General features: G+C 47.2%; 1 protein-coding gene across 5 annotated transcripts in view; it reads left to right on the plus strand.

Annotated features, from left to right (window-relative positions):
• Window positions 1-19,682, plus strand: part of VTI1A (vesicle transport through interaction with t-SNAREs 1A) — a 355,306-nt gene that overhangs the window by 291,603 nt on the left and 44,021 nt on the right. Inside the window, exon 9 of one of the 5 annotated variants that reach the window (XM_044240515.1) lies at window positions 18,763-19,127. The exons of 3 other annotated variants lie outside the window; for them this stretch is intronic. In XM_044240515.1, coding sequence (XP_044096450.1) covers window positions 18,763-18,862 — 100 coding nt within the window. In that variant the 3' untranslated portion in view covers window positions 18,863-19,127. Of the gene's footprint in view, window positions 1-18,762; window positions 19,128-19,682 lie in introns of those variants that run through there. One more of the 5 variants, XM_044240519.1, reaches the window with a different exon arrangement.

Raw genomic sequence — 19,682 nt, forward strand, 5'->3', positions numbered from 1 at the left:
GACGCTTAACCACTGAGCCACCCAGGCACCTCCCAGCCCGTACAGTATTATGCTTGCTCCTGCCTTCCTCCCCCAGAAAGTTAAACAGCTGTTCTTTGACAGCTGTTGTACGAGGTACATTATAGTTTGACTTACTAGATGTTATTTAAAGTCTCTTGTAGGGGCGCCTGGGCGGCTCAGTTGGTTAATCATCTGCCTTCGGCTCAGGTCATGATCCCAGGGTCCTGGGATCGAGCCCCGAATCAGGCTCCCTGCTCAGCGGGGAGCCTGCTTCTCCCTCCCCCTCCGCCTGCTGCTCTGCCTGTTTGTACGCGCTCTCTCTCTCTCTCTCTCTCTGTCAAATACATAAAACCTTTAAAAATGATAAAATGATTTAAAAAAAAAAATAAAGCTTCTTATAAGTAAAATGGATTAGAAAGCTTTGGTGCTGGCTGGGTGAGGTGACTTTAGCGAGACAGTAGCCGACCACAGGTACTCTGGGGGCTGGGGGCGCACTGTCCGTGCTGCGTCCCCAGGGCACACGTGGGCCCATCACGCTGCAGCCAGTGTTCCAGGTGCACCTCCGTGGAAGGTGTCAGTGCTAGAGGCAGGAAAAATAAAAGAACAAGAAAGTAAAATCTTTTTCTTGAAAATCTTGTTCTTGAAAACTTCTTGAAAGAGAAGTTAGACAAAACTAGACTGTGAGCTTTTTTTAAAATTTTCTGAGGCAGGAAAGCAGATAACAATCCAGAAACAGGAAGACAAAGAGAGGTGCCTCCAGATTGGAATGGGAGCCACAGGGAAGGCTTCTTAAAGTGAATTTGAGATGACTTTGGCCCCGCAATAAGCACTGAGTGCTTTTGAGCTCTCTAAATCCATCTTTAAATATAGTTAGGTTCTGCAAGTGTATTTGGGCAGAAGATGTGAAATAGGATTTATAACTTGAACAGGACTAATTTTAGTCAGCTAATTTGGCATTTTGAAAGCACTCTGGGTCATTGTAATTATGCAAAGGATATGCAATCATCAGTTCCCAACATAGGAACTTCTCATTAATATCTACTTGGAGAAGAGTTGATGAGTATGAGGCTCTCACTGGCTGAAAATGAACATTTTGACTTGAAAAACGGGGCCTCTTTTCACTGCTGGCTGCTCCCAGAATCGAGGAAGGGCCGAGCCGGGATAGCAGTGGCCTTGAAGTTTCAGGACCACCTCTCACCCTTGTGAAATGGATCAAGACACTGAAATCTCACTGACCCGGTTCCGCACAACCAGCAGATCTGGGGGAAGGCTAGTTGTAAAAAAAAGAATTGAGTCACAACCAGGGGACATTCTGCACAGCCTCCACCCCTGCCCTCAGGCACTGAAAACTCTGTACCCAGACAGTGCCTGCCACTTGGCACTGGGCTCCAAACCCTTTGAGCAGTGCCGCTTTGGTTAGTAGGCAATGAATGGCTGAGCATGTGGCCTTCCCACCGACTTGAGATACCCTACTGGCCTTTGCAACAGGTCTCACGTCCAAGCTTAATTATACGCACTCCACCTGCGGTACGGTGATGGGTCCAGTTGAGTTCTTGCTACTTTTCCTGACCTTTGTACTTAGAGCAGTGTCGCTCCGCTCTGTAGCTCCGAGGAGTGAATTTCATGTTCTGGTGACGGTTAGGACCCTGCTTCTCTGATGATGGGACTTTACTGCCTGTGTTTGAGAGTTTGAGGACATTACATTAAGTTTTCTTTGTTTAGAACCTATTTAATGCTGAAACCGCCCAAGACAGCCCTCAGGTGTTGTTTAATTAAAATGTGCTACAAGAAGATTGAGTTTCTGCCTTTGACCTCCAGCCTCCCTTTTTTGCCACCTACTACTGTCCTAGGATACCAACAACATGTAATGAACTGGGTGCCGATCAGACACGCTGATGCCCAGCGTGCTGGGCTGGGACTGGGCACTCACCCCCTGGGATAGGACACCCTCAGGAATTCCCAGCCAAGGGTAGGGATTTTTCCTCTTCCGTAACAGAAATTCTTAGACTCCATGTGCGTGCGTGCTGTCAGTGACCAGCTACTGAATGCCAGGCAGTGCTCCCGTGCCTGATGTGTCGGTCAACGTCGCCGCCTTACACAAGTCTTGACTGTCCGTAGCAATGGAGAAGTCTTGTGGCATGGCTGATCCGAAACAGTGAATAATGAAAAAGAGTCGTATTTTGAGAAAGACCTAGTTGGTTCTGTTTCTACAAAACTGCTTTACCTTCCGAATACTATTTACTTAAGCTGAATTCAGTGTTTAAAACGTTCTTTTTTAAGTTTTTATATTACATAGAGGAATGGATTTAAAAATATTAGAAAATTATAGGAAGACTGCGAAGAAAATAAAGATCCCTTCTCATCACACTTTTTGAAAACTTTCTGCTGAATATATGTCTAGACATTTTTCTTGGGATACATACATACATAGATACCAATTTTTAATTAAGTGAGCTTTTTTCATTTTACTAAGTGTTACGATCTTTGCTCTCCATCCATTAATTCATCTCAGCATCATCCTTTTTACCAGCGGCGCGGCATTCGGAGTTTTGGGTGCACCACAGTCCGCCCACACAAATGCCTACTAAGGAACATGTGCGTGATTTCAAACTTAAAGTCCCTTACTGTATCACAGCGACACTCCAGTGCGCACCTGTTCTAATACCTCTGTAAAGTTCACCACTAAGGGTGGCGTTGTTGGCTCTTTTTGAGTTTTCAAAATGATGCCAAACTGTGGTCGAGAAGAGCAACACGAGTAACCATTCCTGCAACAACGATTCCTCCCCTGTCCTGGCTGGTCTCATGATTCCCTTTCACCTTCACTAGCCTGGTAGCTATGGGGGGCAATGATGTCTCATTGCTCTACCAGTTTCTCCGTTTACTAGTTGAGATCAAGCATGTTAAAATACTTGCCACTTCTGTTGCTTCTTTTTAAAAGCACCTGTTTAGGTCATTAACCCATGTCTTGTATTAAAATATTTGTCCTTTTTAAAGGTTACGTCTGTGTAGTTTTTTGCTGATTGAAAAATACTTGCTGAACACTGCTTGGTGCCAGGGACACCAGGGTGGGCAAGAAGGGCACAGTCCCTGCCCTGAGTTCCCTGGGGGAATAGACGTTAGATAAGTAATCACCCAGATATGAGAGTGTGATTGTCATGGACACCTTGAAGGAGAGCGTCATAGTGCAACAGAACTCTGTGGGCAAGTCATTCTCAAATTCTGTTAGGCATCTGTATCGCCTAGAGGGCTTGGAATAAAAGTACAGATCGCTGGGCCCTAACCCCAGAGTTTCTGATTCAGTAGGTCTGAGGTGAGCCTGAGAATCTGCATTTCTAACAAGACCCCAAGTGGTGCCGATAACGCTGCTCCGGAGGTCACATATGGAGAACCTCCTGTCGAGAGATTTCTCCTGAACAGGGAGGCAGCTGAGGCAGGTTTCCTGAAGAACGAGTGCCTGAGCTGAGGTATAAAGGCATTACCTAGATGCTCCTGTCCTTGCAGACTCGCTTATGCCAGAGAGCAAGAGAGGTGAGGCCACGTGTCCGGAGAAGCCCGAGAAGGAAGAGAGGAGGAGTAGGTGCTGGGGGGGGAGGGGGGGCGCTGGTAGCCAGGGTCAGACCACAGAGCTGTAGTAGGACATGTTAGCGAATGTTAACATACTACGGGGAAGGTGAAGCATGAAAGGAAACCTTAGGCAATAGAGCTGTTTTGTAGAAAGCAACAAAAATTGAAGTTAAAAATGGACTCTAAGCAACATACCACGTGTGTAAACAATACATAAATAATGAAAAGCTGGTGCTTTCAAAGATAAACATTATTATGACAGAGTTACATGACATTTCTGGTTATAAGTCTTACTAAATTCCATTAAAAGCTGGTTTATAAACTTGGGTTCAAATACAATTTTAGATGTACTGGTTAGAAACGGGCTGTTTCTGGAAGCAGTTGGCTTCTGATTCTTCCCTGCTGGTTGCTCCAGGCAGCCTCTTCCTGAAGAGGAAACCGCTGCATTTGAATTAAGTCAGGAGAAAAACCAGGACCCAGATTCCCATCAGAAAGGAGAAAGTGCTCATGCCCTTCAAGGAAGAGAGAAAAGCAGCTGCTTCGGATTAACAAAAAGTGCCCCAACCTCTCCTCTCCCGTGACTGCTATCATAAGGGAGAGGGACAGTGGTGGCTTCTTGATAACACGTCCTGTGGCTTCTTCATTGACCTTTTCCTTTGGGAGAAAGACATGTAAGGTACTATAGATGTTCTAAGTAGGTAGAAGTACTAGAGGCTGTGAGACTGGCTTGGATGGAAGGAGTTGGAAGCCAGGGATTTCTTTTTCGAAGCCACAGAGAGGAAAAGGCAACGGGACAAGAATCACACGAGTTGCGGGCGCCTGGGTGGCTCAGTGGGTTAAGCCGCTGCCTTCTGCTCAGGTCATGATCTCAGGGTCCTGGGATGGAGTCCCGCATCGGGCTCTCTGCTCGGCGGAGAGCCTGTTTCCTCCTCTCTCTCTCTCTGCCTGCCTCTCTGCCTACTTGTGATCTCTCTCTGTCAAATAAATAAATAAAATCTTTAAAAAAAAAAAAAAAGAATCACACGAGTTGCGGTTCAGTGGAAAAGAAGGAGCAGTGTTGCATTCAGGGGTTACTTCTTTAAATCTTGCTCCATGTGGATTACATGGCCTTCCAAACCGAGTTTCTAAGCGACGAATTTCTTCTTCGCCATATGAACTTTTATTTTTCAGAAGGGGACTCTGTCAGCTTCTTCACCTGTGGGTTAAAACTGACGTTGCAAACTGTGTTGTAAAAATAATAATGGTCCTCACCAGTAGGTGCCGTCCCCGTGTGCCAGGCACTGTGCTAAACCCGCGATGCCAGCCGTCTCATTTTAATTCTCACCCCAACCTCTGGGATAAGAACTTTTACCGTGTCCTGCTCCAGATGGTGAAACCAAGACCCAAGTAAGACGTGATTTGGGAATTTTAATCTGGATGCTCTGACCACAGAACCCTTACTCTTAACCATTTGGTTCTCCTGCCTCCCAAGTCCCTTCTTCCCCTGGGGGCAGCAGACCCTGACTGCCTAGAAGGAAGTAAGTGCTATTCCCTGCTGAGTATGAAGGACAAACTGTCAGATTCAAAGAGTAGTAGAGAGACCATTCTAGTGTGTTACATGGATAGGTTTGGTTTGTCTTGATCCTGAGAACAGGGAGGCATGAACTAGTAACAACAGTGTGCAGTGTGCTGGAATGATGGGAACGAATACCATCCTACGTTACACCCATCGGTTTCAAGGTGGTCAGCTAAAGGAGCTCGCCGCCCTGCCCGCCTGCCCGCCTGCCCGCCTGCCTGCGTCCCTCCCTCCCTCCTTCCTTTCCTCTGGTTCTCTGTGTTCTTCCAAGTTTCTTAGCTACGGTGGAAAAAGACTAATTTTAAAAATTGTTTGAAGACTGGGGCTCCTGGGTGGCTCAGTGGGTTAAGCCGCTGCCTTCGGCTCACGTCGTGATCTCAGGGTCCTGGGATCAAGTCCCGCATCGGGCTCTCTGCTCAGTGGGGAGCCTGCTTCCCTCTCTCTCTCTGCCTGCCTCTCCATCTACTTGTGATTTCTCTCTGTCAAATAAATAAATAAAAATAAATTGTTTGAAGATTAAGGAGGAGCATTTAACGTACTTATTTAAAACACCAACTCTATACGAGACATGGTTTGATGGTATAAAACCCAGAATGTTCAGGGCGCCTGGGTGGCTCAGTGGGTTGAGCCTCTGCCTTCAGCTCAGGGCATGATCCCAGGGTCCTGGCATCGAGCCCCACATCAGGCTCTGTGCTCAGCAGGGAGTCTGCTTCCCCCTCTCTCTCTCTCTGCCTTGCCTCTCTGCCTACTTGTGATCTCTGTCAAATAAATAAAATCTTAAAAAAATAAAATAAAATAAAACCCAGAATGTTCTAGGCACTCAACCCCTTCCCTGGACCAGTCTTCTCACCAGGCACTGTGGAGAGGGTGACTCTCCGGTGTTTGGGTGACTCCTGGTTCTCTTTTTACTGAACCTGGCTCAGTGGTTCACGCGTGGGGTAGCTGCAGGGTGGGCAGTAGAACAAGGACATGTGCCTGTTGGGGTCCTGCTCTCCCCCCAGAGGCGCAGATACAGTGCCTCACCATGCTTTGTGGCATGTGCTGTGGGGTACTTTTATCACCGAAAGGGGACTCCCCATTACTTCCCCCTTGATACCTTCTCTGGGGCTTCAGCGCCCCACTTGCCCCCTGCCCCCCACCACCCCATGACAGGTGACCACCAGGACCAAGCAAGGCTTCCGTGGTTGCCGGCCCCTCTCTCCTATTCCACATGCTATTTTGACCTGAAGCTGCTTGCTGCTCCCTGCTGATATTTGAAAAGAGAATGAAGTGATTTACATAATTAAAACAAATTGCCTGACGAGTGTGAGAATCCACTGTTGTGGTATAATGGCAAGATTTAGGTGCTCTGTGAAACAAAAGAGTGGGGGAGGACCTCCACCACCCGGGCAATGTAATTAGGCTCCACAGAGCTCTTTCTGGAGAAGCTCGAGGGCCATTAGAGCAGAACATGGCAGTTGTCTCTGGAGGAAAGCACAAGACGAGAACGGAAGAGTCTGAACTCCACAAGTCGGCCTTGTCCCCTGAAAGCCTATAACGCAGCTCTGAGAGCAACTGCTGAAGCCCAAGGAACATTCGGTGTTCACCCCACTGACCAGTTTACCCTTACTTTCGGGAGGTTGTTTCCTTTTCCTGCACGTTTCCACTGCTACCTCTGTGTGCTCTGGTTCTCTGGTGCCACAGAGAAAACATCTTTAAAACCACATTTAGGGGGCGCCTGGGTGGCTCAGTGGGTTAAAGCCTCTGCCTTCGGCTCAGGTCATGATCCCACGGTCCTGAGATCGAGTCCCGCATCGGGCTCTCTGCTCAGCAGGGAGCCTGCTTCCTCCTCTCCCTCTACCTGCCTCTCTGCCTACTTGTGATCTCTGTCTGTCAAATAAATAAATAAAATCTTTTTAAAAAAAATTAATTAAATAAAACCACATTTAGGATTTCAGATTAAAGGAGATCAAAGGGACCTGAAAACTAGAAGCTTAAAGGCAGTGTGTGACCCTAGACTGAGTCCTGGAGCAGGGGCCGAGGGTGGCAGGGCAGCCATAAAGGACATTATGAGGACAGGTGACAGGATTAGATAGAATACAACCTGTGATTCCACACTCGTATTAGACCGCTGTTAGATTTCCCAATGTGAGTAGATGTGTCTGGTAACACAAAGCGGGGAATGGTGTCTGCACTGACTCTCCACCGTTCCCCAACGAAATACGCATTTATGCAGAGAGAGAGAGAATGGGAAAGCTTCTGAGGCCAGATAATAACCATCAGTAAATCTTGGCGAAGCCCATAGGAGCTCATTTTATTGTTCTCGCAACTTTCCTGTTAAGTTTGGAGTTATTTCAAACTAAGAAGTTAAAAAAAATCACATTAGGAAGTAATTCTGGCCTTGTAGGACTGACAATTACTCATTTCTTAAAAGAAAAACTGGGAGGGCCAGAAAACAGAAATAACATGCGCGCTCCAAATCATTCCTGTGCGAAGTAGGGAGAGCCGACATTTGCAGTTAATTATATCCACCAGTCAGACGAAAATCCGGACCAGCCCCTCCCTCCCCCTCCCCCGCAGCCCTGCTGACTTGAGAATAGAGAAGACAGGCCTCCCTGGTGTCCGGCACGGGTGTGACCATCCCAGCGGCCTCGTGATGAGGCAACTGGGAAGCGAGGCCTTTGTGTGCGTGGAAGGACCCGCGCTTCCTCTGTTGGTGTCGGGGAAGGCTTTGTCAGTTACCTTGCAGGATCTGTTTGCCTCCAATTCTCATCAGGAGGGAAATGAGCGGACTTGGAATCCAAGTCCATTTGGAATGTCAGATGAAGCCCTGGAATTTCCCTGTCTTCTCCTCGTGAGGGAGCTAGACTTGCCAACAGCAGCCTCCCGGTTTATACCCGGCTGCGCGCCCATCCGGGAGCTGGAGGTCCTGGGCAGCGGAGGGCGGTGGTGAGAGCTGAACCCTCCAGGTGTCTCGGAAGGTTCTGCTGTGACTGTGATGTCAACATGGTAGTCCCGTTGTCTCGTGCTGTGGCCACCCATCTCTGCACCCCATTGCTCTGCATGGATTCAGAAAAGCATACAGCAAGGTCCTGGTGTCTCATCTCGTTTTTACCTTCCTGTTGGAGCGCCACCAAGCTTAGAGCATAGCCTGTGAGAGCAGGTAGGAACCAGAGGAAGGATCCAGTTCAGAGGGGGCATATGCAGTGCCCATAGGGACTGGGTGGGGATCCCAGGTGAGTAAAACGAGCCAGAGGGTGATGAAGAAAACTGAAGAGTAGGTACCCCACCGAAAAGCCTTCTTGGGGTCCATTCCACAGCTGCAGTGGGGCAGTGTGGACCCACTGAGGCCCATCTTCTGAGTTTTCCAGAATGCCTGAATTCTAGATTATAAATGTCCCTGTTAGTAAATATTGGCAAGGAAAAATTATTTTTTTTTTTTCAATTAAAAACTGAGCAGGCCAAACCAACACATGTGGCAGGTGGGATCTGGCCACAGGCTGCCAGCTGGCAACCTCTGATCTGATCCAGCCCACTCGTGTTACGTGTCTGACAGTGATACTCAGAGTGACTGGACTCCTGCCGGGTGCTAGCGCCCAGAGAGGCGAGCGACTGGCCTACCATCACCCCGTAAGTCAACGGCAGAGGTGGGTACGCTGCATCAAAGTGTAAACTTGTATAGTGAGTCTTCTGGGTTGACATGAAACCAAATATTTGGCTAAAAGACGCAGCCTCACGAACAGGAGTAATTAACTCCAAATGTTTTTTAAAAAGAAAATTAATTCCATTGTTAAATCTCATAGCATCCTACTTCTGCCACATGTTTACAGAAATAACTTCTTAAAATCCAATGAGCATGTTTTTTTCCTAACCACAAACAAACTGGTTTTCAAAAAACAAATACGTGTAAAGACGGGTTCAAAGTGTCAGCTACAACGGCTTCGGGGGGAAACGACCCCCCCTCCAGTTTTAAATAACTTGTTTTAGAAATAAACAGGGTGGTAGGACTTCTCTCAAAAGGAGTCTCGAACTCCTCTCTAAAGAAGCTTCTGGTTCTCCCAGGGAACACTCTGGGCAGGTAGGAATGGAGAGGCCTTCAAGCCCCAGGCTGCTAGGGGAAGTGCACACTGCCCCCTACATCCTACCCCTCCCCCGCTAGGGCAATGCTTTGTGTTCACACATAACTACAGTCCCCATGTGCCCAGTTCTGGAGTCAAATGCACCCGAGGTCAAATCCAGGAGCTGCCACTAACTAGCTGTGTGACCTTGGACGGGTTCCCTAAACTCCTTCAGTTTCCCCGTGTTTAAGTGGGGATGGGAATGGTACCTGTCGTGGGGAGCGGTTGTAAGAATTAAATGATGTAACCTGTACCCATCACTTAACATCATCCTGGCTAGGAGCACATAGCTCCTTCTCTCCATCGTCAAAGGATAAATAGAGAAGGTACTTTTGAAACGAGCAGCACACATGCCCCAGTGGGACAGACCCTCAGAGCCGGGAAGGGACTGGGGGCGGGGCAGGAGGATTCGGATTCGGCTGCTACACAACAAAGGAGCTGAGCTGCCCCTAAGGCTCAGTCATGTTGTGGGTCGTTTCAGGGCATTTCTTCAGATATAATTCATATCCCCTGTGGTTCGCCCATTGAAACTGTATAATTCAGCGGGCTTTTTGTATGTTACAGATATGTGCACCCATCAGGGTGATTGTATCACCTCATAAGGGGCACCGTAAACGTTTAGCCATTGCTCCCCAATGTCACCGTTCCCCAGCCCCAAGCAACCACTGGCCTCCTTTCTCTATGGACTCTTCTGGACATTTCCTGGAGATGAAATCATAGATGGTATTTTGTGGCTGGCTTCTCACTCACCATGTTTTCGAGCTTCATCCATGCTGTAGCCTGTGTCCGTAGGTCATTTTTTTTTATGGCCAAATAACATTTTGTTTATCTGGTCATCCATTGATGGGCATTGGGGTTTTTTCCACATTTGGGCTATTGTGAGTAATGAGACTGTGGATGTTCACATACAGGTCTTTGTGCACACCTATGTTTTCATTTTTCTTGGGTACGAACCTGGGAGCAGAATGCTGAGTCAGAGGGTAATTCCAGTTTTAACTTTTTGAGGACCCGCCAAACTGTTTTCCAAAGCTGCTGTACCATTTTATATTCCTACAACAGCATATGAAGGTTTGGTTTCTCCATATCCTCACCAATACCTGTTGTTATCTGACTTCTTTGTTTCAACCTGTATTCTTGAGTATGAAGTGGTATATCTCATTGTGGTTTGGATTTGCATTTCCCCGGGTGACAGTTGATCTTGTCATGTACTTATTGGCTATTTGCATATTTGCTTTAGAGAGATGTCTACTCAGGTCCTTTAACCATTTTGTAATTGTGTTCATTTTCTTTTTTATTAGTGAGTCATAAGAGTTTTTCGTAAGGTCTAGATGCAAGTCACTTATCAGCTGTATGATTTACAAATATTTTCTCCCATTCTGTGACTTATCTTTTTACTTTCCTGATAGTGTCCTTTAAAGTGCAAGTTTTTCATTTTGATGAACTATAGTCTATTTCTTTTTGCTTTTGGTATCATATCCAAGAATCTACTGCTAAATCCAAGGTCACAAAGATTTACTCCCATGTTTTCTTCTAAGAGTTTTCTAGTTTTGGCTTTGCATTTAGATCTTTGATCTCCTTTTGAATTAATGCTTATATATGGTGTGAGGTAAGGGTCCCACTCTCTTTTCTTGCATATGGATATCCGATTATTCAGCTGTTTTTAAGGGAAGAGAAAGAACTGTGGAATGATGTGGTCATCCACTAAGACATACCTCAGCCCAGTCCTCCTCGGAAGCGCATTGGCCGATCAGAGCAGGATGGGCGGAGTCAATTTTCACAACAGGAGAGCCACTTCATCTCTCAGAGGTTCTAGGCTCCAGGCCATAGAGTGTTAAGTGAGGTATCAGTTGGATGCAAAACTAACCACTGAGGTAGTGATTTACTCAACTTATACTTGTCTCTTACTCCCTGCCATCTTCAGGTCTTTGGGACAGAAGTAGAGTGTAATAGAAAGAGAAATGACCTTTCTGTCAAAAGTCTAAGAGCCAATTCTTGCCCATGCTCGAGACCTTAGAGGAGTCACTTGATCTCTCTGAGACTTAGTTTTCTCATGTCTAAAGTGGGATAATGATACGAAGTTTCCAGTGCTATCAAACGGGTTACAGAAAACATTCCCATGTACAGAAAAGCCCGCAGTACCCGGTAACCAGTTGCACACAAAAAGTTGTGTGGTCACCCTCATTGTATTCTTGTCCCCTTTTCCACCATTGATCAAGCTAAAAGTTAACTATGTGTCTGCTACTTCGGATCATAGAGGCCGGAACCACAGAATCCCACCCAGTAGCAAATTCCAGAGGCACCAACCTACCCCACAAGTTATCCTGTGTTAGCCCCATTCCTCCACCCACAGCATTAACCACTGGAAGAAAAAGAATAAAGAATGGTGCTGGGGCACCTGGGTGGCTCAGTCAGTTGAGCATCTAACTCTTGGTTTTGGCTCAGGTCAGGATCTGGGGGTCCTGCATCGGGCTCTGTGCTCAGCGTGGATTCTGTTTGTCTATCTCCCGTACCTCTGCTCTTCCTCCCACTCTCTCTCTCAAATAAGTAAATAAAATCTTGATTAAAAAAAGAAAAAAATTGGGGCACCTGGGTGGTTCACTCGGTGGTTAAGTGGCAGACTTCGGCTCAGGTCATGATCCCAGGGTCCTGGTATCAAGCCCTGTGCCAGGCTCCCTGCTCAGCAGAGAACCTGCTTCCCCCTCTCCCTCTGCCTCTCCTGCCTGCCACTCTGCCTATTTGTGCTCTCTCTCTCTCTCTCTCTGTGAAATAAATAAATAAAATCTTAAAAAAAAAAGAAAAAGAAAAACATAAGAAAAGAAAAAAATGATGCTTAGACACACCTCAACTTGGCAGAAGCTGTGCTTGGAAGGTGCCCAGGCTCAATCTATCTCGGTGTTGCAAGTAGTGCCCCCAGAGCCTGGCAAGAGACTGTTAATTGGAAAGAAAACCTGTAGCCATAAGATCGAGTGACAGCCCATCTAGCATAGCCTACATGTTGGGAAGAGAGGACCAAGAGGGATCTTCAGAGTATGAATTGAGAATTTTTTACCCCCCTTGTCTTGAAATTCCTTCCAGTGATATCTTGCTTGTGGGTTAGGGCATAGTGTCACTGCCAGAATCAAACACCTTACCTGGGCCAGGCGGCAGAGAGCTGGAGACACGAAGACACTGGGAGCGGTGGGAAGAGCTACGCAACATGATGAGGCATGAAAGCCCATGAGTGGCCTTTAGCATAAATCCTATGATGGTAGAGCTGATAAGAAATCTCAGAAATCTTTCCAACTCCCTCATTGGGAAAAAAGAAAACAACTAAGTCTCAGAGACAAGGAATGACTTGGCTGAGGCAAGGCAAGAAGCACCAGAGCTCGGGACCTGATACACATGCCATTGGCCCCTACCCTAGGGCCATGGAACCTGGGACTGAAACATTCTGATGTGGAGAGTATTGGAGCAGGTATCACAAAAGAGGCTGAGTATTCAGGTCTGGAGCTGAGAGCACGGGAAAATAGTTCAGGAGCTATTTTGTTGGAGAGAGAGGAGCAGAAATAGGCCTAGGCAGAGGCATGAAGGCTAGAAGAATCTCCCCTTACATCTCTATTTGGTCAAAGGTTCTTCTCATGGCTTATATTCTATCACCGCGGAAACTTGCGAATGCAAGAAAAAGATGGCAAGAAGCCAATACCCAGGCCACGGACTCTCCAGGGGCTCCCCAGAACCACCACTTCCCCCTTTGGACCTTGGTCTTCTCATGAAAAATGAGAGCGAAGTGAAGTAGGTGTACTTGGAGGCCTGTGGCTCTGCCTAGTCTCTAAGCTCAAGGCCAGATTGTGTTTAGGGCGATCCATTCATCTGAGGATGAACATCTTTCCGTGGGCCTTTTTAGAAATAAGTTTGCCATGATGATTTCAAGTTCCACCATGTTTTTAATGCATCCGTTCAGGTGATATATTCTACTTGATGAATAGAAAGTACATGAGCCTAATGTACGATATTAGGAGATAATTGCAATGGATGGAAGTCTCTTGAGTCAATTAACTCTTATTACCTGGAAACCATTTATAAGAGGCAATAAATTATTGGGACAACACAGCTAGCAGTCCCACAATAAAACAGGTTTCATGTGGGCGGCCTGTAGGTGCCCCCCATCTGCTGAGGGCCCATCAAGTTTAAGGGTACGTGTTTGAGGGGGTTGCTGTGCCCTTTTGTGTTCACGGGAGTGTGTTAACATGCAGTAGGGCTGACATATCCCAGGCTAGACCGAAGCAATGAAATAAGCTTTCCACGCCTGGAACAATGATGCCTGTGTCACAGCCAGTCAATGGCCGCTTCAGTGCCTTGTAGCTAATAGACTTTCACCAAACGCTGGCCAATCTGCTGAGTGATATTTGAGGCTGGATGTTGTGATTCTGTTTAAAGACCATTTCTAACACTCCCACCCTTGAATTTAAAAACTAAAATCGCTCAGCATTTAAAAAGACTTTTTTTAAAAAAAAATTTTCCCCCTGTCAAGCTACAGGTTCCGTAATAGCATAGACAGAATTGGGAAAAGAACAGTTTTCTGTAAGGATTCTAGAAGGAACTACTGCAGTAGCAAATACGCTTCAAGAGTCCCATTGATCTCTTACATTTGCTTTCAATCTATGGAAGAAGATTGTCTCGTACCCGAGCTGGCCCAAGCTTAGTTCAGCGTGTCTTAAAGCAGCAGAATCCTGGATCCTGGCCACTGAATCTTCACACCATTTGCTTATTAAGTAAGACCTGCTCTAGAATTCCTTTGCAGTGATCTGAAATAACTCAGCATTTACTTCCGTGACCTTTTAGTGTTTGTATCACCTAAAGCATTCTTCCCTCCCTCCACTGTTACAGTACAAGCAAGACTCAAATTCCTGACAGCGGGGGAAGGGAAAAAAAAAGAAAGAAAGAAAGAAAGAAACAACCCACAAACCCCAGAGCACAACAATGTTAATGATCGGCATGTTATTTTTATTGTGTTGATGATTTCAACGACAAGTTTCAAGAATTATCAAGGCAGACTGCATTTGTCCAAGGGAACTGGAAATGATAGACTGACCAGAACTAGTGTGAAGAAGGCAAATTTATAAGCCACGTAAATTAAAATAAAATAAAGACAGAAACAAGTTGCCAAAGAACGCAGGTCTCTCTCTTCTGTGTGTGCGTCCAAATCTGTGGGAGTTTTTTATATTACCAGATAATTTCGTGATAGTGTATCTGTGACTTCTTCAATGATGATAAATGTGCAATCTGATCTTTTAGAAGAATAAACAGTTCCTTGTTAATTAATTTATACAGCTGTCAGTGCCGCTTTCTCTCTTTGCACTCCAAGAGTTTCCCTGCCATAGATTTTCTTGCCGTTCCTGGCAAACCTCCAGTGAGAGCCTGGGATTTATTAGGCTGACTTGGTGCAAAGTCTATTGATTGTGGCCCCGAGGGTAATAGCTAAATAGAGCCGGAGCAACAAGTCAATAACACCATTGTTGCTGCAGCCAGCATTCGCTCGAGGAGTGAGATTGTTCGACAGCAGCCGAGGGGAATCACGGGCAGATCGGCGTGTTCAACACGCGCAGCATGCACCCGTGTCAGTGCTGAGGACCGTTTGAAAGATTTCAGCGGGATCGCTGGAGAACCGGGGTGGGGTACTGGGATTATGAACCCTGTGAACTCCATCATTACAGCTTAAAGGTTTCAACTTTAGTTTTTAACATCTGCTGCAACCTCAGGGAGCTCAGAGGCAGGGCTGGTGCAAAGGAGCACACACCCGGGCCCTGGGCTGGCACGGAAGGGTCTGTTGTGCATCGCGTCCCGAAAACAAGCCGGTTCTGAGTGCAGAGATACTCACAGCTGTTGCCTGTCACGCATCCTTCCATCCTGCCGGCCATATGGGGGCGGAGAGAGCCTGTGGCGCTGTCCCTAGCCTCTCACAGCCCAGAGTGTGTTCGGCATGGACCGTCTAAGCGGGAGCTACTCTAACCTCTGCAGAAGTCTCCTGATGGTCACTTTCGCGCTTCCAAGTCTTGAGTTGCACTGACTTGATTTCAAAAATCATTTTCATAAGGCTTGCTGAGAAAGGAGCCAATCACGCCCTTCAAAGCCCATCTTTCCTAACTGGGAGAAGGTCAGAACTTTTACATACCTGATGACTGGGTTTTAAATCACAGAAAGCAAAGTCAAAGTCCACATCAGGGCCTGTCTCTGTTTGGCCTTTGGGAAGAATCCTTGCCCCTCTCGTGGGAGAAACCTGTTTCTGGGCATGGAGGACTAGAAGGCAATGGGACAGGTTCCCAGATGTGGCTGGCACTAGCCAGTCTCCTGACCTCCCAAGATGCCGCTTGTCACACGTGGCTGTGTGAACCCACTACCCACGAATGACCACCATCCCGTGTGTGACCCCATCTACGCTGAGTACAAGTCTTTCACAGAATCTTCTGTTTCCACCGAATCTTGCATCCTTAAATTTAATTGTTCTGTATAGGACTAAAAGGGTGGGTTTTATTTTTTGTTTTGTTTTGTTTTGTTTTTCCCCCTGTTAACTCCTATTTTACTGAAAGAATTCTTGGCAAATCTATAGCAAAAAAGAAAACTTGGGAGGGTTTTTAAAAATTACTTACAGTATGACTCACTGTAATGAAAGGTTCAGAGCATGGAGTAATTCCATCGGGAAGCAGTACTTTCAGAAAAAAAATGTTTAGAGAGTTTAGTCAATACTAACACACAACTTAGGAGCAAAGGTGGGCCACTCCTTCCTCCTCTGGGAGACATAAGTAACCTTCTCATCAGTCTTTTCTTTTGGTCTGAATGAAGAAATCCTGTCCAATCTGCTTAGGTTCAACTCTGTGATCCAAGCAGTTTTTGACAAATCAAGATGACCTAAGACTTGATAAGCTTTGGCACAGGAAAGAAATATGCAAGAGAAGTTTAGGAGCTCAGGGAGGGAGGGGGTGGGGGGGCAGTGATAATCTAAGCTAATGTGTGGAATACTTTCAATTTCTCAAGGAAGATGTTTTTGTTTGGGTGACTGTGGAAACCTCACGTTTGCTTTATCGCTGCCTGAACCGGGAGAAGAGGGAAAACACGAAAGAACACTCACATGTGCCGTTCTTTTGCGTGATTCCAGAAGCATTTCTCGAGGTTTCCGTGAGTGGAGACCAGATATTTTCACAGCCATTCACTCCTCTAAGTGTCAGAGATGGTCAGAATCCTCTCGGACGGAACAGACCAGGGGATGAACAGAGGAGAATAATAGCTTCACGTATTTACCAGATGCTGGGAAGTCAAAGGTGGTAGTCAAAGAAGTCAAAGGGAGTCATGGGTGGGTTCAGGAAACAGCGGCCGAGGGGATTTATCTGTTCAAGGGGAGACCGGATTTTGACACAGTGACAAGCATGGCAGGGGTACCACAGTCATGAAATAACCGGTGCTTTTGCGAACGGCCACCCCGGAAAGTAGTCTATGGCGAATGCATCTCCTTAGGAGAGACTGTCCCCTTCTCCCCCGCACCCCCATGCGGCAGGTTCTCCCAAACTCATACCCACTCCAGGCCAATAATGTGGGGGCTTGACTTATTTTGAGCCGGTTCAGATCATCTGGACGTGAACGTAGAGAATATTCCTTAGTCTATTAGCACAAGCTCACCTACTTTAAAAAAAAAAAAAAAAAAAAGACTATCTAGGAGAAAAGGTTCTGTGACAATCAAGTCGGCCTGTGCAACGACAACCAGAATTCATTTTTCATCACTTTGCAATTTCACTTCCTGCATGTGATGCTCTGGAATCATCTGAAAATAGGTATCTGAAGGGCGACTCCCCTAGACACATGAGACGGGAGAAGATACCTGTATATTCAGTACTGCCGTTCCTCCCTACTGCCATGTCCTGTCCAATGACGGGCCATTCTCCCTAAGAGCTGCCCTGTTGGATAGAATCCTCATGGACTTGTTTGCTGTTACAAGCTCTTTATTACTTCTTCCTCTCTGAGCTGCCAATGTTAAGTGTTTAATTCTAAGCTTATTTGTGTGCCTGGGATCCCATTAATTGCAGATGGGAATAACACCATGCTTTTGGTGAAGAGGAAATCGCTTATAGTTTGTTCAAACACACATGCGTTATTTCAGCAGAAAACTTTCAAACCTTTGAAACTAAAATACAGAAGTAAGTCCGTCTTTCTCCTCTGCCTTCTTTCAAAAGGCATTTCCAGGGAAGTCTTCTGTAATACCCAGCATTTACCAAGTGTTGCCCATATACCAGGCACTAGATTAAAAGCTCATATGTGTAAGCTCACTCAGTTTCTCACTTTAACATTACACAGCATATATTGCTGTTCCCATTTTGCAGATTAGGAAGCCAGATGTCAGTAAAGTTAGTAACTTCCTCAGAGCTGCTTGGTTAGTAGGAAACCAGATCCTTACAGTGATCCACAAGGCCAGCATGATCCGATCTCTGCCTCTCCCTGGGCTCACCTCCTTCCATCCTTCCCCTTTCTGGCCACACTGCCTTCTCTCAGTCCCATGGGCATGCCACTCCAGGTAAAGGACCTTTGCATGTGCTGGGCCACCTGCCCCATCCCCGCCCTCCTCCCTTATTATTAACCCAGTGCATTATTCAGTTCTCCCGCCAGCTCCCAGGAGCGCACTCCCTCCAGGTAGGGGCACCTGCAGGTGCCAGCGCATCTCGACATCAGGACAAAGGCTGCCTCTTCCCAGGCAGCCCCAGCCCCTGACTGAGCACAGCCGCGGTCCCAGGGCCATTTCAGTGCACTGTGGGCTTCCTCTCATGGCAAGGAGTCAGCTTTGCCCCAGAGCTCTTCACTGGGCTGGTGGAAACTTGGTCCCACCACATGGGATCTGACGCTCTCCTTGGCTTTCACTGGTGTCCGAGCTGCACAGTCTCCCAGTCTTGCTTCTTCCCCTGCCTATCTGCCACAGGTGTTACCGGTCCATACACCTTCTTCTACTCGAAGTCCCACTTGACCTGAGCCCCGCTTCTCGACTCTTGGAGAGGTTTGTTGGCATCTGCTCCTTTGCAGCCCTGCCCAGTCTTGGGCTGTTTACAGCTTGACGCTATGTCCTGGGCCGGCGTGACCACGCTGGTGTGAGGTCTGTAAGCTCCGTGAGGGCAGGCACCTGTTCGACTTAACTCGTCCCTGCATCCCCAGGCCCAGGGCTCTCACCTCTCGCCCACAGTGTAGACAGACTGGGGCACAGCACTGGAGCCCCCTCACTCCCCATCGCCCTGCTGGGGGGCTCGCTCAGCCCGGTGCGTCCAGGGCCCCGGCACCCGCTGCCGGCAGAGAGTGTTGAGACGTCAAAGCCTCGCAGAGGGTAGGACCCTGAGCCCCAGGGCTGACTTGGAAAGCCCCCTGGAAAAAGATAATGCCCCGGGGCCTGGATCAGGCCGGCCCCTGTGAAGGCCCTTTGGCTTCTTTTTTCCCGAGTGGAAGTGCATGCCCTTTCTCCTTGAGGAGAAGATAGGACTTTAGCGTTTCCAAAACCTTCTGAGTGAAAACATCTGTATCCGATTTTTCCTGTCACAGCGTATTAGTGAAGTCCTGTTCCAGAGCAGCCTGCAGTCGACAAGACTCTCATCAGAAGGTGTCACTGCCATCAGCTGGAATTACGGTGGGGCCACCATAGCGGGCGCTCCCGCCAGATGCCGGCCTGTGTAATCCCGTTCGGTCTACCTCAATTCTCTCCGGACTTCTCATCCGACACAGGATTCTTCCTCCCTGCCCTGAACTCCTAGGGAGTGTTTGCTAAGAGCCTTTCAGCTGCTGCCATAGTTCATTCCAAAAATGGACGCATTCCTGAAGGACCACTTGTCAGGGTGTTGTCGCAGCTCGGGAGAGGGGCCGGCCTGGCTTGGTGGCCCCTCAGGCCCCTTGCCCTTCCAGTCCTGACTCTGTGCATCTGCAATTGTCACCTTCAGAAACATGGTGTTCATGGAGCTGCTAAGAGCCTTGTAAATGAAAACCCTGCCAGATCAAAGGGTCGAACTTGGTAGGAAAGATGCCTAAATAGACTCCCACCAAAAAAAAAAAAAAAAAAATGTGGACAGAGATCTGAATATCTGTAGAACCCACAAACAGTCATGGTCGTATTTTCTCTCTCGAGTGGAATTTGAAGCCGTAGTTGAGTGAAGACAAAAACATATATACAGCGAATGAAAGGCATGTAATCTTTGGGATAATTCTGATGTAATTAACACAGCAGAGCCGCATTAAGGCCCATGTGCAATGAGTGGAATTTTCCAACATTGATTAAGCTGGACTCGAGGAGAACTGCGTCTTTGTCTAAAAGCTGCCAAATGAAAACAACTTTGGGATATTTAAATTCAGGTTGGAAATTGGTTTGAGTAAGGGATATTTAAACCACAGCTGTTCAAGGACTAAAAACATATGAGTATATACGCACGCACACGCTCGTGCGCGCACACACACACACACACACTCACACA

Source organism: Neovison vison, chromosome 2 (assembly GCF_020171115.1).
Source record: "Neovison vison isolate M4711 chromosome 2, ASM_NN_V1, whole genome shotgun sequence".
In the NCBI taxonomy this organism is placed as follows: Eukaryota; Metazoa; Chordata; class Mammalia; order Carnivora; family Mustelidae; genus Neogale; species Neogale vison.